At 43.5% G+C, this 25,945-nt stretch overlaps 1 protein-coding gene and 1 pseudogene across 1 annotated transcript; one reads left to right on the forward strand and one right to left on the reverse strand.

The window, feature by feature from the left end:
• Positions 1-271: 271 nt before the first annotated feature.
• On the forward strand, positions 272-20,191 carry LOC127663463 (uncharacterized; annotated as a pseudogene).
• Positions 20,192-20,704: 513 nt separating this feature from the next.
• On the reverse strand, positions 20,705-22,816 carry LOC127663228 (uncharacterized). The gene is made up of 5 exons (XM_052154757.1): positions 22,540-22,816; positions 21,944-22,315; positions 21,574-21,678; positions 21,001-21,092; positions 20,705-20,911 (listed from the first exon to the last, which is right to left on the reverse strand). The coding sequence occupies exons 1-5, from the start codon at positions 22,589-22,591 to the stop codon at positions 20,876-20,878; spliced, it is 657 nt and encodes a 218-aa protein (XP_052010717.1). The 5' UTR covers positions 22,592-22,816; the 3' UTR covers positions 20,705-20,875.
• Positions 22,817-25,945: the final 3,129 nt, after the last annotated feature.

A 25,945-nucleotide genomic window follows, 5' to 3' on the forward strand; every position in this document is an offset into this window, starting at 1 on the left:
GCTGCTCTGGACTATGGCCAACCAGCTGCATGGTTGTCTTCTTCAGATCTTCATAAGCCAGCAGGTTAGCCACCAGCAGTTGTTGTTCTGCGAGCTGGGCTTCCCTGGACAGCAACGGAGCTCCATATCTCAGCTGTGCATTCAAAGAGATCAAGGAATGCTTCTGGGTTATCTTCCACCCCATCTTCAAGAGTGTGGGCTGGGGCATGGGGATGTGGTTGTCCGGGGATGCGGCCAGGGCTCTCTCCTGGCTATAAAGTCTCTGGATTGCATGCCGGTCCTCTGCTTGAGCTCAAAGGATCTCGAAGAACCGGCGATCTTGATCTTGCTGGAGCTCAAGCAGGGATTGTTGATGGGTGTAGGCCAGCGAGGGACTTCAGGATCTCTGCCAACTGGGAGGACTCCATGGGGTATACTTGCTCCAAATTCAATTCCTGTGTTGTGGCACAAGTGTGAAAGGGTCCACAGCAGAAGGAAAGGAGAACACAGGGAAACGGGTTTCTCTTGGCACAGGTAAGATTTTTAATTGGCAACTTCAAATCTTACAGCTTCACAAAAATGAATGAGCTTCACAGGTACATAGTTTCAAAAACTCTCACAGGTTCTGACTTAGTGCACTGCAAAGTGAGTTTCTTGATAGCTTGTGTTAGCTCTGTGTAAAGGAGGCGAGAACCGGCTTGAAAATATAAATAATATTTTTATATAAAACTCAACCTAAAAGACAATCACACACAAACAGGTGTCGGACAGCTGTCTGTAAATCACTCTCTCTGTCACCCTGCCGTCTTCAGTCTGCCTTTATCCCTCTCGCAGGTTAATTAGCCTGATTAGGGGCTGGGTGTATGGAATCACGACCCGGCCCCAACCTCCGCCCTGTGCCCTGCCACATTCCTCCCTCGTTCTCTATCTCTAGAAAAAAAAATCGAAGTCAAAACAGCATCTTTAATTTGTGCAAGATTAGGACACTGGGGCTCCAGAGAAAAAGCCAAAGTAGTGGGGTTTGTGGGATCTTCTACCAAAAGATATTTCAATGCATTTATCAATCGAGAGCACATTGTTGTAAATATTAAAAGATCAACTTAACAACTAGTTCATTTTAAAGCTGAAACAGTCCTGTTTTTGTGTTTTAATATTTTTAGATACTTGTTACGAAACCTTTTCGGTCTAGGGGAATTAGGGTGCAACATTTATAAACACTGTGCAGGTACTGGAAAGCAATCTCATCAACAAACTTAATAGAAGGTAGAAAAAATCAATATTTATTATAAAGAATAATGGAGAACAAATATCCCATAATAAAGTATTTAACACAAGGAAAAGGTGAAAATGAAAAGAACTTGGAACGTGCCAAATCAAATAAATAAATAAAACAATAACCAATCTTACTAAAAGAAAATTAATACCCCTAATCTAACTCAACAATTAAACTTCACAAAACAAACCACATCAAAAGAAAATAAATCTACAGAACTAAATAACCTACTCTCACTATAACAAAAATACAAGGATGGCACACGTCACTAACCTAGTGTTCTAACACAATTGAAAACCTCAGTGTGGCACATGTATATCACGTGATATCTTACCTGTTCTTTTCTTTTCCCAGTTTAGTAACATCAGTTAATTTAACACGAAGAAAGAAAACAGAGAAAAGGGAACGAATGGGCCATCACATTAAGGATCAAAAAACACAGACTTCACCATAAACATTTACCGATTAACAAATATGATACAGGGCAAACAATCTCAACAAACGCACATGCAGGCATCAAACAAAGAATGAATCAGGCGCTTTCCATGAAGGCGCTCCTTTTTAAACTCGCATAGTCCGCCCTCATTGGTGGAGACATGCGATGTCATCAACAAACATCTCCAAGATTGACAGGAAAACGGGCCAATTAAATACCACGCCCGCTTGCTGAAAACGAAAGTAAGAGGCAAGAAAACGTATCGGTTACCTAACGTAACCTCGGTTCTCTCTAGATGAGGGAACGAGTATTGCGTAAGCTAGCTTACGCTACGGGAAAGATTCATCTTTTCTGAGATATTGAAGCCAAAAAATTATCCTTAATTTTTGTATCCATTATCAGCGCAGTCGCGGCAGCTGCAGACCTTGAGCGGGCTAGCTAGCGAGCTCATAGGTTGCTCTGCGGCAACTGCTGCAGCCTATAGACGAGCTTGGGCGAACTCGCATCCAATGAGAGGCGTCCGGCGCTCACTGCATCAAAGCCCGCCAAAAAGGGCGTGACTAGAGTGCATATAAGCGTGGTTAGTAGGCTGGAACCCTGGTTTTCATTGACTGAAGCGAAAAGTAAGCTCGTGGCGCGAGCACGGCCGGCTACGCAATACTCGTTCCCTCATCTAGAGAGACCGAGGTTACGTTAGGTAACCGATACGTTCTCTTCACGAGAGGTTCTCTCGTATTGCGTAAGCTAGCTTACGCTCACGGGACCCATTGTCAGCGCCGTCGCGCTCAAGCATCCACTGTATAAGCCCCAGGGAATTAAGGGGGGACCGGGGAGCCCTTATGAGTGGGGAAATAATATTTGGCCGGCAAGAATGCGGGTCATTGATTGTGTAATACATAAGCACATAGTAGGGCCGGGAGCGACAGGCGGCGGTGCGGTCTGTGTGGAATATGTCCCATCAGTGCAGCTCACCAGGGAGCTGTAGCGTGATAAACCGCTAGTAGTTTTGCCTGCAGAGCGGGCACTTCCATATTGTAAAATCTGACAAAGGTGGAGGAAGTCCATCCAGCTGCCACACATATGTCGTGAATGGAAATTCCGCTGGACCATGCCCACGAGGATGCCATGCCTCTAGTGGAGTGAGCCCTAATGCCCAGCGGGCATGGCAGATCTTTGGCGGCGTATGCAGCAGCAATAGCGTCCACTATCCATCTAGATAGTGTCTGTTTGAGCGCGAGACCTTTGGTGCGCCCTCGAGCGAAGCGAAAGCTGCTCGGGCGTCTGAAAGCAGCGGGCGTGCAGTACTACAATCTCAGTGCTCTGACCGGGCAAAGGAGATTGGCGTCGCGTTCGCTATCCGGTGCTGGCAGCGCCGATAGGAAATGACCTGTGCTCTGAAAGGAGTACCGATCACCTTGGGAACATAGCCGTGTCTAGGCTTTAAAATGACCTTGGAGTCACTTGGTCCAAACTCAAGACCGCGCGGCTGACAGACAGCGTGAAGGTCTCCCACACGTTTGACTGATGACAGGGCAGTCAGAAAAGCGGTTTTGAGTGAAAGGTATTTCAAATCCACGGATTGAAGTGGTTCGAAAGGGGGCTTTCATAGTTTCGAGAACTATAGAAAGATCCCAGATAGGGAACCGATGGAGAGCGCGGGGGTTCATCCTTCTAGCTCCCCTGAGGAAGCGGATGACCAGCTCGTTTTTACCCCATGACTGGCCGTGCAGGGGTTCAGCGAGCGCCGCAGCGGCCGCCCATCACTTTGGCGTGGATGGGGATCTGCCCTCATCCAGCAGCTCTTGTAGAAATCTGAGCAGCGGCGACACCCCACATGTCCGTGGGTCCAGGTCTCTGTCGGTGCACCATTTTGAGAACACAGACCATTTTGGCGCATAGAGTCTTCTCGTGGAAGGGGCTCTAGCGTGTATGATGGTGTTTATTACTCCTTCTGGCAGAGCGGCGGGTAGTCGTTGATCACTCGCATGCAGCCCAGCGCTCTGGGTGGGGATGCCAGGTTGTGCCGCGAGCTTGAGAGGAGATCTGCTCTCACTGGGATGGGCCACGGGCTGTCAGTGACAGCTGCGTAAGCTCCGGGAACCATGTCTGATTCTCCCAGCGGGGCTATGAGGAGCACCGAGTGGCGCGTTCCCTGATCCTCTGCATTACCTGTGGCAATAGCGAGGCGGGAGGGAAGGCGTAAGCGGGCGTCTGGGCCAGTCCTGGGCCAGCGGCGTCCTCGCTTTCGAGAAAAATACTGGGCAGTGAGAGTTCTCTTTGGGCGCAAAGAGGTCTATCTCTGCTCTGCCGAATAGGTGCCATAGCGTCTGGACTGTTTGGCGTGCAGGGACCATTCCCCTGGGGAATATTGTCTCTGGACAGTCTGTCGGGCCGTCGTTCAGGTGGCCTGGCGCGTCGCGTCGCCCTCAGCGGCGCAGGTGGCACTGGGACCAACTCAGTATGCGTTTTGTCAGATGGAAGAGGTTCCTGGATCTGACACCGCCCTGGCGGTTTAGGTAGGATACCACAGATCTGTTGTCGAGCGGACCAGGGCGTGGTGACCCTGAATGACGGGAGAAAGCGCCGCGGCGTGCTCGACCGCTATCATTTCCAGACAATTTATGTGAAGGAGCTTTTCCTGAACTGACCATAGGCGAAACCGGAGAGCCCTCGCGGACCGCGCCCCAACCCGTGTTGGGCGGCGTCTGTCGAGATGACTTTCGGCGAGATACAGCTCCCATTGTCACTCCCGCTGATACCATTCGGCCACTGTCCAGGGCTGCAGAGCTGATATGCAGGTCTGAGTCACCTTGATGGGCTGGCGGCCTGTGGCCCAAGCCGGCGAGGCAGCGGTGTTTAGCCAATGCTGAAGCGAGCGCATGTGCAGTAAACCCAGCTGAAGTACTGCTGCGGCTGAGGCCATGTAACCTAGCACTCTCTGGAATTTCTTCAGAAGCGTGAGGCTGTTCATCTGAAAAGATCGCGACTAGTCAGCTGAACACGGCGTCTTGCGCTGTGTAGATAAGCGAGCCGTCATTGCCCGCGAGTCTAGTTCTATTCCCAGGAAGGAAATGGTCTGACTGGGCTGTAGTGAGCTCTTGGTCCAATTGACTGCAAGACCCAAACTGTTCAGATGGCTGAGGAGAACTGCTCTGTGAGACAGAAGCTCCATATGTGACTGAGCCATAATCAGCCAGTCGTCCAAATAGTTCAGAATTCGCAAACCCTGACTCCGCAGGGAGTGCGGCGCCGCATCCATGCGCTCGTGAAAGTGCGAGGTGCTAAGGACAGGCGAGCGGAAGGGCGGTGTATTGATAAACCTGGCCGTCGAGGCGAATCTCAAGAATGGCCTGTGGCGGGGATTTATCTGAATCTGAAAGTATGCATCTTTCAGATCGAGAGAAATAAACCAGTCCCCTGGCGCACATCGCGAGGAGTTTCCTGATTGTAAGCATTTTGAGCGGTCTTTTTGCAAGCACCTTGTTCAAAACCCTGAGATCTAATATGGGTCTGAGGCCGCCGTCTTTCTTGGGAACAAGAAAATAGCGGCTGTAAAGCCCGACTTCGCTCAGAGAGGGTGGCACTTTTCTATGGCCCTTTTGCACAGAAGGCTTGCTATTTCTGAGCGAAGCATGCACGCTGCTTCCGTGTTCACAGTGGTTTCGAGCGCGCTCTGAAGCGAGGCGGCGATCGAACTGTAGCAAATAGCCCTGTTGTATTGTGCTTAACACCCACTTGGATATCCCTGGAATAGCTTCCCAGCTTTGAAGCGTAGCGCTAGAGGGTGAATGGCCAATTCAGCTCTGATTGCCGCACACAAGCGCTGAACAAAATGTGTGGCGCGTTTAGTGTGTTCATGCATGATTGCTCGCGAGACAGCATGAACAGGCTGTTTTGTGAGTGACTTCCGATTGGAATGAATGGGGAAAGAGTCACATCTGTTACGTGATCGCTAAGCATAGTCATGGGCACGGGACTTACACACAGAGGAATGGTTGCTGGCCGTGTAACAGAGCGGGCAGAGAATGAGCTAGCGCTACGCATTTGCGGGCGCATTTATTGACTCTAGCGCTTCGGCGGTTACGTAACCGCTTTATGTGGCGTGCTCTGGTGGGGACACGAGACATGCAGTGCTTGTGTGCAGAAGTGAACACTGGATTGTGGGCACATTTTCTACACATAGGGCTGGTGCGTGTGACAGAGCGGGCAGAGAATGGTAGCGCCTGCGCATTTGTGAGCGCCTTCATTGACTCTGGCCTTCGGCGGTTCAGTAACAGCTTTATGAGGCGTGCTCTGATAGGGAGCGCGGGATGTGTTATGCTTGTGTGTAGGGGCGAACACTGGGTTGTGGGCACTTTTTCTACACATAAGACATGTTTGCTCTTTACAAGATTTATTTGGGTTGCCGTGAAGCGGCGTTTGAGTCTGAGCAAGCGGGCAGTGTCACCGGCTTGTTGGCTGCTAAATTCACCACTGTAGTAGCCTGAGAGAGGGGACTGACAGGGGTAAAGCTTTGACAGTGGTCCGGCGGCGGGGACTGAGCCGTCGTTTGTTCAACACAGTTAGGAAGACTCGGCTGCTTTCGGGTTTCAGCGTTACCTTAGATCGAGGCCAGCGGGGAGGCGGTCTCGCGGCGGCTGTCTGAGCCTTGATCGAGGCGGCCGCCCTGTCGGCCTGAAAGTCTGAGATTGTTGAACTGGGGCTGTGAAGAGGCTGCGTGCAGGAGGCTGATCACGTGAGCGGCCTGCAGAGGAGCTAAGCGGCGCGGCAGGAAGAGGTTCATGGCTTGGGTGGCTTTCTGGACTTCTGAGAAGCGGTCAACAATGCCACTCACCGCGGAGCCGAAGAGACCGGTTGGAGAGGCGGTGCGTTGAGGAGCGTGGAGCGCTCTGCTTCTCCCATGTCGGCTAGTGTTAGCCATAAGTGTCTCTCGGTCACAGTCAGCGAGGCCATGCACTTCCCTAGAGCTTGGGCTGCAGCTTTGGTAGCTTGAAGGGCGAGGTCTGTCGGCCGTAGATCAGTAACAGCCTCTGGGTGCCTGCCTTTCTCATCCCACTCCCGAAGAAGGTCTGCTTGTAGGATCTGTAAAAGCGGCCATTGAGTGCAGAGCAGATCGCGGCTTGGCGGCGGGAATAGGCGCGGCCAACATAGGCGAAGTCGCTCTGCAGGCCTTAGGCGGGAGCACAGGCTTGGAGCGCCATCTCGCGGAGGCGGACAAAGGTGTGCTGCTACCGAGTCCTCGACCGGGGGATGGAGGAGTAGCCTCTCTCAGTGGCGCCGTCCACCGGCCGAGAGAGGTGGAGGCGTGTGAGCGGGTCCTGGCTGAAAGCGGGCGTTCCACGACTTTGCAAGCTCCGTATGTAATTCCGGCAGGAAGGGGCGGCCGGGCAGCGGGTGTAAGCGGCGATGGCTTTGAAGAAAGCAGCCGTCGAGTCTGTTGGGTGCCTGCTCAGGGGCGGTGACCACTCGAGCCGAGGCGGTCGGCGGCCTGTGTGAGGCGTGTTAACTCCCTTCGACTCCGGCGGGTCCTGCTGGATTCCTGGGCTGAGGAGGAGGCTTGGGAGCCTGTCCACTCCTCGCTGTCGAAGCCATGATGGAACAGCAGCCCTTATCCTCCGGCTCGTCATCCGAGATGGCAGCAGTCGCGGCGGCTTCGGCAACTCTGCGGCGTCCGAGGCGGGGAGGGTGGCGATGCTTTCGAGGAGAGGCTCGGCGAGGCAGTCGCTTCAACCACAGTTTCCGGCAGCCTTTGTGGCGGCGCTTCTTCCTGCTGTGACTGAGGGTAAAGCGTGGCGGTTTCTGCTTTGACGGCTCGAGTCGAGCCCGCGGGGTCGACATCGGTAGCTCCTCGCGAAATCGCATCCGCCCTCAGTGAGGCGAGCTCTGCGTGCCCCAGTCCCAGGCAGAGGCGCCAGATGATGTGGCGGTCTCCTGTGCTGAGAAGAGCAGCGACATGAAGCGCAAGTGGGCGAGGCATCTTGAAAAGAGCGGCTCGTACTCTTTTGTGAATAGTTCTTGAGAACTAGCTTGCTTAATAAAAGGATACGTCGTCGGATGGCGTAGCTTCGCAGGATGGCTGAAGGTGGCTGAGGCGGCCGGCTTCTTCTAGCGCTGTCCACGCTTGCTAGATGCCCCTCAAGCGGCGGCGGCTTCCAGGTCAGCGATCGCGGAGAGCTTCAGCTGAAGAGATGAAAATCAGGGTTCCAGCCTCACGAACTACGCTTATATGCACTCTAGTCACGCCCTTTTTGGCGGGCTTTGATGCAGTGGCGCGGGCGCCTCTCATTGGATCGCGAGTTAAGCCCAAGCTCGTCTATAGGCTGCAGCAGTTGCCGCAGAGCAACCTATGAGCTCAGCTAGCTAGCCCGCTCAAGGTCTGCAGCTGCCGCACTGCGTTGACAATGGATACAAAAATTAAGGATAATTTTTTGGCTTCAATATCTCAGAAAAGATGAATCTTTCCCGTAGCGTAAGCTAGCTTACGCAATACGAGAGAACCTCTCGTAAGAGAACAGAGAGGGAAAGAGAGAAAACAAGAACAAGAATACGCCAAAACACAAGTCAAATTTATGACATGGGACGTAACAATACTCAAGGGGCATATAGGTTTTGTGACTATTAAATAAATATATTGTTTGGGGTTTCAGGGTTATGCCCTGAGATAATTTTTTTAAATGAAATAAATGAAAATAAATTTCCTTAAAATGAAAATCTACCAACAACAAACAATGTACAGCACAATAGTGAAGCTTAAAAATTCTGTTAGCTGAAGTTAAGTAGGCCTATAAATGGTCAGACTATCAAATAATGGAAATGTTCTCATGAGAACTCCACTATGCTACTAGTAAAATCACATATTTGGTTGTTTTTCCTTGCCATTTGTGTGAGAGATGATGTTTGATTAATTTTCACAAAAATAATCTGTTTTTGAAAGGCTAGACACATATAGATTAATAATGCTAATTTTAGATGGAAATTTTTCTTATAGTTTAAAGGTGCTCTGGAAGCACATTGTCCTGTCACAAACCTGGTTTAGCTGAATGGTCGAATTCATTTCAGACACATGAAGTTGAATTCACTTCGCTTCATTCACATTTTCTGTAGAGTGCTTTAGGAAAGATGACTGTATCCATCTATATTGCTGCTCACTGTATTTCTCCGCTATAATCTACTGTCGTTAAAATAACCACGTCTGCTACTGCAAGTTGCAAATGAATGCAAATGAAGCGTGTTCTGTAAAAGAGAAAAGTATCTGAGGATATGGCGCTGAAAGATCAGTACAATTTGTAGTTCATACAAGCCAAAATGTAGCATCCATGCATGTGTGTGTGAGGTCGCACATTGCTATTGTAAATTCCAATCCATGTCCTAGCAACAAGCCACAACACAATAACAACTGTATTGCCACATGCCCCAGTAACGTATGGAGACCAGAATATTAAAGAAACATGGGCGAGGGCTCTTTTGACTTGGGCCAGTGTAATGAGGCCCCGTATAGCAACACTGGTGCCCAGCCATATCAGAGATATCGTAGAGACATAGGCTCTTTTGAATTACAATACCATAAGCAGCTTAGCACACACACACACACACACACACACACACACACACACACACACACACACACACACACACACACACACACACTCTTGTTGTGTTTTCATGTTTTATGGGGACTTTCCATAGACATAATGGTTTTTATACTGTACAAACTTTATATTCTATCCCCTAAACCTAACCCTACCCCTAAACCTAACCCTCACAGAAAACATTCTGCATTTTGACATTTTCAAAAAACATAATTGAGTATGATTTATAAGCTGTTTTCCTCATGGGGACCGACAAAATGTCCCCACAAGGTCAAAAATTTCGGGTTTTACTATCCTTATGGGGACATTTGGTACCCACAAAGTGATAAATACATGCTCACACACACTAACACACACACACACACACACACACACACACACACACACACACACACACACACACACACACACACACACACACACACACACACACACATATGTATTGTAAAGGGATTAATGGAAATGAGAAGGCGAGAACGAGCTTGACCGTGATATAAATAATGATATAATTGATCTTAATAATAGTTTAATATAAAAATGAAGCAAAAAGACAAACACACAAAAGTGTCAGACAGCTGTCCGTAAATACCTCTCTCTGTCGCACTGCAGATTCCAGTCAGCCTTTATCCCTCTCTGAGGCTTGATTAGCATGATTAGGGGCCGGGTGTGCGGAATCCTGCCCTCCACCCTGCCACACACACATATACATAATTGTCCTATTCAAGTCAAGTCAAGTCAAGTGGTTTTTATTGTCGTTTCAACCATATACAGTTAGTACAGTACACAGCAAAACGAGACAACATTCCTCCAGGACCATGGTGCTACATAAAAACAACAAAGGACCAACATAGGACCACATGAGACTACACAACGAAATAAAATACCTATATAAACTACCTATATATACCTATATAAAGTGCACGTGCAAACATGTGCAAAAAGTACAGGACAGTACAACAAATTACTGACAATGAACAGGACAATAGACAGTGCAGCGCCGACCAGTACTCAGTAGTGCAAAAAGATGACAGTTTCTAAAAATGTAAACATAACATACTATGAGATAATGTTCTATGCACATAGCAGTTATTGAGGTAGCAGACAGTTATAAAGTGACAGTTATTAAAGTGCAACTCAGGACACGTGTGTGTGTCAAACCAGTCTCTGAGTATTGAGAAGTCTGATGGCTTGGGGAAGAAGCTGTTACACAGTCTGGCCGTGAGGGACCGAATGCTTCGGTACCTCTTGCCAGACGGGAGGAGGGTAAAGAGTTTGTGTGAGGGGTGTGTGGGGTCGTCCACAATGCTGGTTGCTTCTGCGGATACAGTGTTTTTTGAAAATGTCTTTGATGGAGGGAAGAGAGACCCCAATGATCTTCTCAGCTGTCCTCACTATCCTCTGCAGGGCTTTGCGGTCCAAGCGGTGCAAGTCCCAAACCAGGCAGTGATGCAGCTGCTCAGGATGCTCTCAATAGTCCCTCTATAGAATGTAGTGAGGATGGGGGTTGGGAGATGTGCTTTCCTCAGCCTTCGAAGAAAGTAGAGACGGTGCTGGGCTTTCTTGGTGATAGAGCTGGTGTTGAGGGACCAGGTGAGGTTCTCCGCCAGGTGAACACCAAGAAATTTGGTGCTCTTGACGATCTCCACAGAGGAGCCGTCGATGTTCAGCGGAGTGTGTTCACCTTGTGCTCTCCTAAAGTCAACAACCATCTCTTTTGTTTTGTCGACATTCAGGGACAGGTTGTTGGCTCTACACCAGTTCGTCAGCCGCTGCACCTCCTCTCTGTATGCTGACTCGTTGTTCTTGCTGATGAGACCCACCACGGTCGTGTCATCGGCGAACTTGATGATGTGATTCGAGCTGTGCATTGCTGCACAGTCGTGAGTCAGCAGAGTGAACAGCAGTGGACTGAGCACACAGCCCTGGGGGCCCCAGTGTTCAGTGTGGTGGTGGTGGAGATGCTGTTCCCGATCCGGACTGACTGAGGTCTCCCAGTCAGGAAGTCCAGGATCCAGTTGCAGAGGGAGGTGTCCAGGCCCAGCAGGTTCAGCTTTCCAATCAGGTGCTGGGGAATGATTGTGTTGAATGCTGAGCTGAAATCTATGAACAGCATTCGAACGTATGAGTCCTTATTGTCTAGGTGGGTGAGGGCCAGATGGAGGGTTGTGGTGATGGCATCGTCCGTTGAGCGGTCTGAACGATACGCAAACTGCAGTGGGTCTAGTGAGGGGGCAGCTGGGTCTTAATCTGCCTCATGACGAGCCTCTCGAAGCACTTCATGATGATGGGTGTAAGTCGCGACGGGACGGTAGTCGTTGAGGCAGGACACTGAAGACTTCTTTGGCATGGGGATGATGGTGGTGGCCTTGAAGCACGTTGGAACAACGGCGCTGCTCAGAGAGATGTTGAAGATGTCGGTAAGAACATCTGCTAGCTGGTCTGCACATCCTCTGAGCACTCTGCCAGGAATGTTGTCTGGTCCAGCAGCCTTCCGTGGGTTGACTCTACATAGAGTTTTCCTCACATCTGCCGTGGTAAGACAGAGCACCTGGTGCGTTGGGAGGAGGGGTGGACTTCCTCGCCATCACGTCGTTCTGCACTTCAAACCGAGCGTAGAAGTCGTTCAGCGCATCTGGAAGGGAGGCATCTTTGTCACAGGCAACTGATGTTGTCCTGTAGTTGGTGATGGCCTGGATGCCCTGCCACATGCGCCGCGTGTCACCGCTGTCCTGGAAGTGACTGTGGATTCTCTGGGCGTGCTGGCGCTTTGCCTCTCTGATTGCCCGTGACAGTTTGGCCCTAGCTGTTCTTAGGGCTGCCTTATCGCCTGCTCTGAAGGCGGAGTCTCGGGACCTCAGCAGCGTCGCACCTCCGCAGTCATCCACGGCTTCTGGTTGGAGCGTGTGGTGATGGTCTTGGAGAAAGTGACATCATCAATGCACTTGCTGATGTAGCTGGTCACTGATGCTGTGTATTCCTCCAAGTTGGTAGAATCGCCATATGTTGCAGCCTCCCTGAACATGTGCCAGTCAGTACACTCAAAACAGTCCTGAAGAGCAGAGATGGCTCCTGCTGGCCAGGTTTTCACCTGCTTCTGAAGCGGTTTTGTGCGTCTGACGAGCGGTCTGTATGCTGGAATTAACATAACAGAGATGTGGTCTGAGTAGCCGAGGTGGGGGCGGGGCTCCGCCCGTGCAGCGCCTGGGATGTTTGTGTAAACAAGATCAAGCGCGTTTGCCCCTCTCGTTGCAAAGTCCACATACTGATGGAATTTAGGGAGCACTGTCTTGAGATTTGCATGGTTGAAATCTCCGGCGACAATAAACAGTCCGTCAGGGTGAGCGTTCTGCAGTTCACTCATAGCCCCATACAGTTCACAGAGAATGTAAACTCCGGTTATGCAAACAGTGGTGAATTCCCGTGGTAGATAAAAAGGTCTGCATCTAACAGTCACAAGCTCCAACAGCGATGAACAGTAACTAGAGACTAGCATAGAGTTCTTGCACCATTCCGTGTTGATGTAAACACACAAGCCACCACCGCGAGTCTTACCGCAGAGAGCTGTATTTCTGTCGGCACGAAACGAGGCGAGCCCGTCTAGCTGAATGGCGGCATCCGGAACTCTGTCGCTGAGCCACGTCTCCGTGAAAACAAAGACGCAGCAGTCTCTAAACTCACGCCGCGTAGCCTGCTGGAGTCGGATATAGTCCAGTTTATTGTCCAGGGAGCAAACATTTGAGAGCAGGATAGACGGGAGAGCCGGCCGGCTAGGGTTTGTTTTTAGCCTAGCATGGACCCCGCCCTCTTTCCGCTTCGCTTTCTCGCACACCGCTACAACGTCCTCTCCCCGGCCACCGGCATCAGGCGACGCCGAGGGCTGGAGGCCTGGTCTCCGCAGCAAGCCGAGTACGCGTAGCGCCTCCTGCAGGTCATCATGCAGCTTGGTTTTTGCATGAGTCTTATATTTGAGTAGTGTCTGGCGATGGTAGACACGAACACTGGTTGCTCCGATGTCCATGTGTTGCAAAAGTCGGGCTTTTTTAACAAAAATAGCACCATTGTGGATCCGGAGTGGCCGCTGCGTGCTACCGCGCCGCCATCTTGGATCATGCTTCTGTATGTATTGTCCTGTTTGAGACCTTTTTTAATCAGAAATAAAATCGAAATGTACATTTACAGAGCTATAGTATAATGTTTGCCAACCGCTTTACCCGCTTAGAGCAGGACTTGATCCGGTATCTACAGCATGGGAAGCAGGCGTGCTAACGAGGAGGCTAAGTCTACAGCCTCTAGTGTCAGTCGCTAGTGCACCTCTTGAGGCCAGTGGAGTGAGGCTTACACACTGTACAGCCATCAGGTACCAGCTGGCTCCTGTTACACACACCCTCCCTAAACCTCACTACCATCCGGGCCATATGGGGCTTTTCCACTGCACGGTGCAACTCGATTGGACTCTGCTTGGTTTTTTGTTTTTTTTTCCACTGTAGATAGACCTGGTACATTAGTATCACCTCGGTCGAGGTTCCAAGTGAGCTGAGCCGATTCTAAATGTGACGTCAAAACTCTGCAGATCACTGATTGGTCAGAAAAAATCATCACCACCAGCATCACTGGATTTTCAACATGGGACATCAACCCGCTAGTTTTAAAGTTAGCTACAGTGATAGAAGTTTCATTTGTTCAAGTGACTTTCGAATTGTAAAAAAAAATGGCTGTGCGCAAAACCATGCTGTGGTCTATAAACGAGGTGCAGGCGTTCCACTCGAAATGAAATTAAAAGGTATTTCAGGAAGTGTCTCAGCTGTTGGCCACACACACCTACCACCGGACCTACCAACAGTGTAGGGAAAAGTAAAAAAAAACTTAAAAGTGACTACAGAACCATCAAGGAAAAGTGGAAGTGGTTAAACCAAATGGACGCTATCTAGACTGGTGAGCAAAGGGAGGGACATTTGGCAATAGATGGACCCGCTCTGAGCTGGGTTTTTATCTCAGGGTTTATGGGGTGTTTTAGACACAAAATGCATAGGTTTACTGTTCCATTTTCAATTCAAGGCAACGATGCAGTTGGTAAACATGTATGAATGGAGCTACATTGGAAACATTTTACTTTGTTGAATGCAGTGCCAGACTATTTGGCATCTAAAAGAAGACACAGTAGTGGATGCCATTGTAAAATATTCAAGTCAATACTACATTTTTGGGTTGAGCTCAAAACACAGATTAATAATATTGTGATGTTTTTTATGAGCATGTGAGATACAGTTGTAACAGTGTTCACTGTGAATATTTCTGTTCTAATGCAAATTTGAACTTACTTGAACTAATTTTCAGTATGCATATTTACATTAGTGTCCTCTCTCTGTGTGGACAATTTGAAGTACATAGTCCACATTGAAGGGAAATTATTTGAGAACATCTGTTTTGGGGGTTATTTTTTCCATTGTATTACTCCTCTTTCATTGTGAATAAATCATTATTTCTGAATGACCATGAAATAAATTTATTTATTTGTCTACCTTCAATTAACATATTTTGGGACACGTTAGGGTGCAAAGTCACTGAGAAAATCAAACATGTAAACATGCAAGGTGATCAGCAAGGGAATGATGTAATACTATGTTACAACAGTCTGTACCCGCTACATAAGAAACATGATTGCCAATACTCCTAGAGATTTGTTCACTTTTATTTAGTCAGAAAGCTTACATAAGTAAGCAAAAAATGTAAGTAACAGGGTCAGGTTCTTTGGGTGATAAAGAAGGAATGGATAGTGAACTTCAACTCAATAATGTATTTATTTTCTACTCAAACAAAAACACTCTCTGCCACACAGGCTCATTGGGTGTGTGCGTGGGTCTCTCTCACCTCCACTGGCATCTGGCTTGCACTTTACTCCATCTTTATTCTCACTGCAATGACAAACAGCTGTTAGAGACAATCATTGACAGGTGATGATCCTTACTGCTCTCATATCCCGATCTCGCTCTCCATTCACAAGCCTGCTCTCAACAATGCTCCCACTACCACATGAATTAAGATAGATAAATGGCATGTTTATACTGCTCTGTATTTGTGCAGTACAGCAAAAAGCAAAAAGTGTTACAACTGTACTTGGTCTACCCTATTTTATGAACATTTCCTACAGACCTTTTCAAATTTCATATAAATCATAAAGTGAATCTTGATGGTGGACCTTTAGTCATTCTACAGGGAAGTTCCATGAGGAGCACAGTTCTTTTTGGTGTTTTGATGTATTTCCTACTGAAACTGAAACCTTTTCACACAACGTTCCTCCATGCTGCTCATGCCCGAGCTAGTTACCGGGGAAAATGAGAACCGACCTCAATAGCGCCCCACCTTTCCACTGACTTGAGAACCGAACGATGATCTAACTGACAATATTAATACATAACCAGCCAACAAATAAACCCAGCACAATGCTGTCTTTTCTTACATAGTTTACTGTACTATGGTTTATGGTTTTACAATGTAATTTTGATGCTACAGTCAAACGTCATAATGAATAAAATCCATATAAATGGTATTTGTAATTACATTTGATTTAGATGAAATGGGAAAATAAAGAGTTGTGCAAGTCTAATAAAATGAATGAGAACAAGTGAGTAAAATATCACACGTTTTGAATCACAATAGGCCTACACTAAATATAAAGAATAAAAAAAACACGTACTCTTGTTGTACATCCCAAGACACTTCAGAAAAATGCCTGCATAAAAAATCTGAAGCCACTTTCTCTGCATCCAACTACTGTTACAATTTAGAAGTGATCGCCTCTGGAAACATTCAGGCATGAAATGTAAAACCGCTATATGCACTCTGCATTTGCTGCTTGACTGATGATAAGTTTGTGGTGATTTACATGACAGGCTTTTGAATGGAGGGGGTTAAAACTGCATAAAACCATTTTAATATTACCTTTAATGCCGCATGGTCAGCAGAGAAAGTCATATCAGCAGAAAAACAAATGCATAGATGATTCATTCACAGTAAGAACAGTAATATGCATTAAGAAAAAAAATATAGGGTCAAATCTGATGTTATGTCATCTTTAAATGTTTTGTTTTAATTTACCCTCAATTAAACATCCAAAGTTATCCACCTCTGTGCCCTGTGCATATTTTATAATTTCAAAATTAAAAGTTGTGAATTGAAAGCTAATGTGACCGATTGACTATCGTCAAACCCTATAATTGCACCTGGAGAGGTTACAGAACAATTGTTGTTGTCTAGAAACATTTACAAGAAAAGGTGACAGGAAGTCTGTGATGCCACAAAAAAAAGGATAGCAGAAGTGAGATGTACAATTTACTCTTGCTTTAGTTTTAAAGAGGCAAGACGAACAGCCAAAGACTACAGAGTGAAGATGATACTGTGGATTTCTGTCATGATTCTAAGTAAGATGTGTAAGTTAACATGAATATACATTTTAAATGATATGGGAACATTGTAACATGCAATTATACCTTGAGGATCTGTTTCTACATGTCTAACCATAAAAATTACTTTTGGTGTAACTTAATGTAGTTAGGTTAATTTAGTCATGTAGATGTTAACACATGAAGCACATATTTTTACAGTGCATAGTTGACATGACATACTTTTGAGAAATTGACATGTTCTGTGGTGTAACACGCTTTACTCCTTTTAAAACTTTTTTATTTAAATATTTAAAATGAAAAATCATTTGTCACATCACAGGATCATTTAAAATAGTCAAGTGAAGGCAACAATATGAATAAAATATTCTCTTATACATTTTCCCAATACTTAAAAATCTTGATGTTGTTGAAAAAAAGGTACATGGACAAACGTTAGCTGCCCAAATACAATGTTGAGTCTTCTCCAATTTTCAGATGACTGTAAACAATTTAACTTCATCCCACACAATGTTGCTACACATAAAATAAACCAAACGTAAAAACTGTGCTTCACGTAATAACTTCTACATTATCTGGTTTAAATATGTAAACTTTATAACCTATAAAAGCAAAAATATTATTTAACATCACCGAATCACCCTGAATCTGTTAGTTTACTAATTTTAAGCTTTTTAACCAATTTTAAGGGTTTGACCAGGTAGAAATTGTTAGATCCTGTAGAAATAGTTTGATCAGGTAGAAAGGTAACAATTGCAGGTTATGACTTTTTACAGTGCATATTAATTCTGATCAAGGTCATTTTTATCTGATTAGAATTAAATGTATGTATTTTTGTCTTTCATCAATAATTGTATTTATAGCATGTATGTAAATTAAAAAAAAATTGTAATCTCATTAGAAATAATTTATTATTCAATACAAATGCATCTGATTATTTCAGTTCTACAGTTTTGTTTGAAATCTTCTGACAGAGGGGCTTAATCATTAATGTTGTTTTTTTAATTAAAATGATTGACTTTGTACAAAGAAGCTTGATTTAAATAAATAATGTAGGACTATGTGTTTTAAGGGGATATCTTTTCTATACTGTATAAAGCCTTTAGTACTCACAATGATGTAACTTGGTTTTTAAAAGAAGTATGAGTTTACTTTATCACATAAGCATTGTCATGAAACCTAGATTAAAAATATTATTCTTAATTATTTTCTTATTAACTCTCTCTCTCTCTCTTTAGACACATTACAGTCTGAAGTTGTGCATCAACCAGACCCAGTGATGATGGTCTCTGTTGGTGATGAAGTTACTCTCCGTTGCATGATTTTAAAAGAGCAAAGTGATCCAATTACTTGGTACAAGCAAATTTCAGGACATCAACCATGTGTTGTTGCAATGGTCCAGAAATATGCTGCAAAACATCAGTTCTATAATGAGTTTAAATCTTCACGTTTTACACTTGAGAGAGACTCTGGAATCTGTCACTAAAAGATTTCAAATGTCACTTCATCTGATGAAGCAATGTATTACTGCGGCTGGAGAAGGTTTGAAACTGTTTATGCTGCAGGCACATATTTGGCTTTAAAAGGTAATTATTATTATTTATTTATTTTTACGTAGAATGCTTCATTTATTGGAATAATCTGGTACGATGTAGCTTACTGTGTTTGGAAATAATTTTATTTCTTATCAAAATTATGTTAAATTAGGAAAATACATAGTAAACAAAAATTAAAGAATTTGGTGAAATTCTATGAGGGACATTCGTCACATATCATTCTTTGCATTCTATTCTTTTCTATTCTATATGTCATAAAATCTACCAGACATTTGTTTAATCTTAGGATTTTATATACATTATTTGAGAAAGTCTTATGGACAAAATGTCTCCTTGCCTGTGTTTAGGGTCACAAAACAACCAAAATAAATTCAACGTGTCTATTCATCAGCATCCAGTGCCGGAGTCTGTCCACCCTGGAGACACGGTGACCCTGCTGTGCTCTGTGCTGGCTGAACGCAGAACACCAGAGATCAGGATGTTCTGGCTCAGATCTGATTCAGGGAAATCTGTTCCAGAAATCATTTACACTCGACATCAGAGTAATCAGTGTGAGATTGATTCTTATATGCAGAGTTGCACATTCAATCTCACTAAGATCGTCAACCAAGTGAACACTGGTAATTATTACTGTGCGGTCATCACCTGTGGAACAATTCTGTTTGGAAATGGGACAAAAATAAATATGAGTAAGTGCCATACATTCTGCTTAAATCTTTTGAATGGAAATATGAATATAATATAGAATATTTAGAAATATATAGAATTTTTAGAGTTATTTCTGCATGCTCTGATGGACTGTGTAAGTACAGTGTAACTGTATAATGCAATAAGTTAAAATGTGAAGGACTTAACTTAAGAAGCTATTTCTACCTCATCAAACCTTAAAATAATTCCTCGCTTAGGTGTAACGTAAAGCAGTCAAGATGATTCAGTCATAATAATTAACATTTTTGACTATATAAAACCGGTTAATTTAGAAAACAAGATGAAGAACGTTTTTATGGTTACATACATTTTTTTTTTTACAGTGTTTGAAACAGCAAATTCACAAATATGGGAAATATATGTAAAGCTATATGCGAAACATTGCATGTATTTATGTTAATAATAAGTAAAACACAAAGATCACAAAGGTGACTCTGACGGCTGTGTCAGAAATGAACTTCTTATTAAATGAACTTCTTCAGCAATGTCATATGCAATAATGTGTATAACTGTATGGAGCATACAGTAAGTAATAATTTCATATGTTTACGTAATATCAGTCACAAACTTATAGTATATCTCTTACAATTTAACATCTGACTACATTAAATTGACATACGTAATGTGTTTTGACTTTTACTGTGTAGAGAAGCAAGTGGATCCTGTAGTGATTGTCTTGGGAGTATTATTGGGTGTTTGTGTGGCTGTCATAACTTCTCAAGCTATTTTAAGTCATAAAAAGGAACGATATTACTGCAACAGAGGTAAGTGTTTGAATCCATACACAACCCTACAGAGAAGGTTTTTTTTAGCCTCATAGAATAATAAAATAGAATCAGTCTAAACTCTCTCTCTCTCTCTCTCTCTCTCTCTCTCTCTCTCTCTCTCTCTCTCTCTCTCTGTGTAATCTGGGCAATGTGAATGGCATCAAAATAACATACTGTAAAAGGCTTTCATTTTTACATCTTATTTTTTTGGCTTTTAACCAGAAAAAGAGCTGCAAGACATTAGGAAAGAACAACCCTCCAGTCAGGTATGCTTCATACATGTGATTCATTGTGTGCCATGTACTTGGGAGATAAAAAAACATAAAAAGCTGTCTATCTTATGTCATTCTCATATAGGACTGTGATGCAGTGCATTTAAATTATGCTGCCTTGCACTTCAAGAAGGGGAAACCCAAAAGAAAGAGAATGAAAGCAGAACCACCTCGAGCTGGTGTGTTCACTTCAGTGAACTATGTCAGCTAACCACCGCCTAACTTACATTTTCCCCAAAAAGTATTAGGACACCAAAGCCACAGTTAAAAATGTGTGATTGCCAGTGCATTATATGACTAAATATCAAGCCATATGGCATTTATTTGGAAAAAAAGTTATCAAATATACTGTTCAAGCATAAATTTCATAAAAGTATGTTTGTTAGTTTTTAGATGATAAAAATATAGCTATAGATATATGCTTCAAATATAAGACAAAAAGTATTTGTCTTATTTGTGCACTTACTGGAACATGTCCATGGTTAATGTGAGAGTGACTGCACCTGTGGTTACTCTGCTACATCATATTGGATTTTGAGGGTGTCTATAATGTGTGTAGATATGACCACACAGGGAATTGAGAGCCACTTGATGTTGAATCTCATAATTATTTGGCGGTTGTTGTAGGCTATCAAGCAATTTTAAAGTTTTTACACTCAATTTCGAAGTCATGCAGTTGTGATCATAAACATCATGAGTGAAGTCAATGAGTGAAAAAGCATTTTTATTTATTTTCTCCTAAAATTCACATAGAGATCACCTTAAAATGGCATCTATTGGAATCTAATCTAATTTCTGCTTCACAAAAATATTTGAATTGTTAAAGCAATATCATTTTTTATTTTTTTGATAAGATGTTTCAGCCGAGAATGGTCTTCCATTATTGGGCATCACTCTACTCAGCAGCATAGACTGTGTTGGAGGTTTCAGTCTGTTAAAAAAGAAAAGTGTCAGTGCAAGGAAGACTCAGAAATGGCCACATTACATTTTTCATTTTCAGATGTGATAAGGAAGCTTTACCTCAGTTACAGCCATTTCTATATGGATTTCTTTGCTCTCTCTCTTAGGGCAGGTAGAGGGGTAGGTGAAATTGGTTTGGGCTCTGCCAGTCTCTGTCAAAATTAAAATTGGTATTTTTTGTTTAACAGTGATTAAAAAGCAAGAGTTATGATACTGTATATGAGTTAACACCAATACTCTGTGAACCATTCTGCACTGAGATGTATAACTTGTTACACTCACTCTTATTTCGAATGGTCATCTTATGACATGACAATACTTTAGTTAGTAGAAGGGTAACAAAATGCACCTGACTGAGCCTCTCATTAAAAGTAGTTTATAAAGCACTATATTCTGTCATATTACATTTAATTATTTTAAATTAGTACAACTCTTTCCACTAAAACTAAGGTGTGTCGATCAGCTCTGCCTCGGGTTGTTAATATGATGAACTTTTTGACTTTTATGGGTGGATATTTTTTGCCATTCATACATCACATAAAAATGGTGAATTTACAGACGTAATATTACATGAGTATGGTTATATGCATATATAAAGGTGTAATGGATAATAAAAAATATTGCAATACATGCCATTTTGTTTTTTAATCCCGATGCAGAGAAAAATGATCCACACAGTACATTTTCCTATAATATGCCACTGAAAGATGACAACTGCAGTCTGATAATCTCTTTCATCTGTCAGATTTAAAGAAGGAAATAAAGCAAAAAGAACAGTGAGATAAAAGAACATTTTTATATACAGTAATTATATATTTAAGAGCATCTACTTACAGAAATGGAGATGTGTATGCAAAGGCTATCTTGTAAACACTCAAACCTGAGCTATTTTATTTTCATGTCTATCAGTTTATATTTTACATGAACAAAGCAGGTCAAACATGTGACTTTGGTTAGACAATTGATTGTATTAAAAAATAATAATCTGGAGAACAATACTAACCTGTAAATTTAGAGTACAATCCATTTAATGTCAAAAATGCTCCATTTCCAAACTCAACATAAAAAAAAATCTCTGCTCCACAGTAGTAGACTGCCTCATCCCACTGACTAATGTTTTGGATACTAAGAGAAAAGCTTTCCATTGATTTGCTAATCTTGAAGCGTGTGTTTTTATATCCTTTATGAAAAATGGGACCAGTGACTGCTCCTTCCTTAACTACAGCACATGGCTGCTGGCCCTTGATTTGCTTGTACCAAAACATGTCGTAGATGCTGTAGTTTTTCATGAACAAGCACTGTAAAGTCACATTGTCACCAGGCTGGGCTGAGATAACCGAGTCAGGCTGGTGGAGAACCACACAGTGTGTAAAATCTGAAACAAACAAATGTATTTTTAAACATTCACACAATCGTCAGACGAATGAAAAGACAGAATGTCAGTGCCTTTGAAGAAACCATATAGCATACAAGTCTGTTTAGCATATTGCTATCAGACTTAGAATCTACAATGGCATTTCTTCAGGTTTCAAAATTTGCAGGTGTTGTTGCTGTAACCACAGCATCTATCGAACTAAAATAGTTTGGGACGGTACTTACATGTATTAAGGTAGAGCACCACAACCACCTGAAAAATCTGCACGAAGACCATTTTGCAGTACTATAATAGTTTTAGAAATGTAAAAGATGTATTTGCTGCACAAAGGAAATGTTGGTTGAAGACGTGATAATATAGACCTTTGTCAGATATCGGTCATCAATTCAAGGTGTGATGGAGGTGTTAAACTGAAACCACATGTTTCCATAGTCGGCTGTGTACCATAACTAACAATTTATTGAGTGCTAAATCTAAATCTAAATGAGTGCTACACTGTATAAAAATGTCTATAAATATCTGTGTGTTCAGATTAATGAAGCAATGAATAATTCAGCAGTTTTATGAATCTTGATGTGTTATTATAAAAGACTCTCTGACCTTTTCAGTACATACATTCTACACACACCAGTATCACCTATTCAGCCAGTGAATTTTTCTCTGTGTTACTGTACGTTAAAACACCATAGAACTATTCTCTCAGTCACTTAAGGCTTATTTACTTTATTGAAAAGAAAAAAGAAAACATTCCTTAAAAAAGCCATTATGTCCTTAGGAATAGTCTGTGCAAATGTTTTAGGCACTTGTGAAAAATTTTGCATAGTGAGGATGTCTTTGAAAATAATGCCATAATTACTTTTCATTTATCAATGAAGATCATACAAAGTCCAGTCAACATAAAAAAGCTCAACTTTACCTTCAAAACTGCACCAATTTTCATACATTTCTTACACTGTTTGTGCATTTGAACATACCAGGAAACACTGCAGGCTTTCTACAAAGAGCAGAACATTGTCTTTTCTGATAATGCATATAGTAACATTATGCATAATGCAAGGTGCAACCACGGGGTCAAGCATTCAAGTCCTGAGTCATCCAGCAGACTCAAAGGACACAGTCATGTGACAGGCCTGTAGAGGAAGGGCCCAGACTCTCTGAGCCAGAGAGATTGGACAGGGTGTGAATGAACTGAATGAGATTTGATGTGACAGATCTCTTTGTGTTCACCACAAGAATAGGTTTATAATGCTGACAATGCTTATGAAATTTCTGTTAAGCACAGAGAAACTGTTTAATGCATTTAATACGTGTCTGCTATCATCTGTTCTCTACAGCTTCCTCCTGTACATGATAAATAGAAACGTTTTAAAATACATTCTCAGTTGTATATCTCAATGTAAATTAATGCTTCAATTATTGCAGTTTTTTTATAAATAGCCTATAAAAAAAGAGCATGGATTGTGAATATTACGAAGTCATTTTTCTAACGTTTTTCATTAAGTAAGTTTTGGTGCCCCCATAAGGTGAGTCCTGACATTGCTGAGGTTTGTTGACTTTTTATTATAGCCCAAACTCACACAGCATCTTAATTTTTAGAAACAATAAAAGGAAGCTGTGGGTTTTTCTTTAGTTTAAAACAAAACACTTTCACCAACTCTGCATTTCTTGTGATGTTAACTGTGACAGCAAAGGAGATCTATAAATATCTATAAAGCAAAAGACTAATCACTATCACAGAACAAAATCAACAGAATTTATTGCAATAAAGCAGACTAAAATCTATGAAAATACAGCCTAATAACATAACTAAGAATTACTATATTCATGTAAAATCGAACTAGCTTCCCACAGTGACCACAATTTTATCTAAAGAGCTGACTTCTGAAAAACAGCTGATTGTTGAGCACATCTTTTTCTCTCTCTCACTGTCTCTTCCCTTCACGGAGAAACAGATGATCAACGATCTACTAGGTTGGGTACAGCTGCATCACCTGCCCTCCTGGCCACCCTCCTTACTGGCAGTTAAAGTGGAAATCCACCAGTTTATCCGCACAAGGGACTCTTTACTGCCTGGGACCTTATGAAACAGTCTTTTTTCTGGCCTTTCTCCTTGAAAACTCCTCCACGACTTCGGTAAAGGCCAGGTCTCTGACGAGATCCGACTCTATTGCCAGAATTGCCAGAGAGTTCAAGCGTTGTTGACTCATCCTTGTTCTCAGTTCATTTTTAATTCTCGCCATGTGGGAAAATGAGCGCTCCCCTTTACAGTTTGTCACTGGAAAATTGAGAAACATCCTCAAGGCCACGTACACATTAGGGAAGACGGATCGCAGGCCAAGTTCCAACAAGGTGTTCAGCATCTTTGATGGCGAATTGTCTTGCTCACACATGAATGATCTGAATTGTATGAGCTCGTTGGCAAAGCTGCTGTTTAGGTCTGATGGATATGCACAGAGTAGTGCACTGGCGTGTTTTGTGACCTCACTGTTGCTCGTTGTTTCTGGCATGAACAAAACTCAAAATATATCCATCAATACCTTGTAGGCAGACATGCAATGATCAAGACAGCTAACCAGTTTGTCTATGACTACATAAAACGTGTCTACTTGGAATTTATTCCTCCCATCATGTAGGTTGCTTGGATCTTCTTTAGGCTCACTCCCTTCATCTCCAAAGGTTTTCCGTTTTCTGCTTCGTTGTAGGTCACACTTGTAGGTTTGGAGCACACCCAAGGCCGGATTTACCACCAGGCCGATTGGGCCGGTGCCCGGGGGCCTCCGACCTGTAGGGGGCCTCCAAGACCCCACTAACTGTGTGGCTTCATCCTTTTTTTAATTAAATTAAAATAAAATTAATTAATGAGTGTGTGTGTTTGTGTGTATATGTGTTAACAATCATTTATTTGCACACAAAAATTTTTTTTGGCTATGTCAGCTGTGTCTGATGATGACAATGAGTAAGGTTACCACGCAAACTGTTTATAGCGGCAAGACCGGCGGTAGAAGATAGTGTGGAAAAAAGAGAATTGAGGACATCGAAAAAACAACATGGATAAAAAACAGTGGCGCAGTGGAGCTAAAAGTGAGAAGGATAGCAGAGAAGATTTAATTAGGAGAAATATTCCAACCATCTCCACTTTTTTCAAAGTCGTCTCGACGCAAATAAAGAGCCTGGCGGCGCCTGCGGTGATGCTAGCGAAGAGGACTTTAGCACAACATCCAGCCTTGCTATTTCAGATTAACCTGAGCATCAGCACCAGCACGACAAGACAGAGAACCACAGCCCAGCTGGAGTGATAGACACCCGTTCAAGTGCCCCCCCCACCACCACCGTCTCTGACACCGCTTGAGACCGAAACCGAAGCAGGCGCTTCGGAAGCCGCTGAAGGTGGCAGAGACCCGGCGGTGACGGTTAGGTTAACGTACATTACCAGTTTGACAGCCTCAAAATGTAGGTCTATCTATTACCTTTTCCCCTTATTAAAAACCCTGATTATTATAGATGCCCAGATAGGCACCAAAGCCTTCCGAATCTGCGTGCACCCGCATTTCACCACCCCTCTGTCCCTGTATAATAGGTTGCTTTTTAAATCATGAAACGTTGTTGTATTAATGCTGACTGTTCATTTTT

Source organism: Xyrauchen texanus, chromosome 23, assembly GCF_025860055.1.
Source record: "Xyrauchen texanus isolate HMW12.3.18 chromosome 23, RBS_HiC_50CHRs, whole genome shotgun sequence".
Lineage (NCBI taxonomy): Eukaryota > Metazoa > Chordata > Actinopteri > Cypriniformes > Catostomidae > Xyrauchen > Xyrauchen texanus.

What these genes read in the sequence shown, in the direction of transcription:
- LOC127663228 (XM_052154757.1), bottom strand. Translation starts at nt 22,591, where the DNA reads ATGGTCTTCGTGCAGATTTTTCAGGTGGTTGTGGTGCTCTACCTTAAT. An exon ending in GGTGCTCTACCTTAATACAT is followed by an intron (nt 22,316 to 22,539) that starts GTAAGTACCGTC and finishes TGTTTGTTTCAG; the next exon opens with ATTTTACACACTGTGTGGTT. An exon ending in ATTGTACTCTAAATTTACAG is followed by an intron (nt 21,679 to 21,943) that starts GTTAGTATTGTT and finishes TAAATCTGACAG; the next exon opens with ATGAAAGAGATTATCAGACT.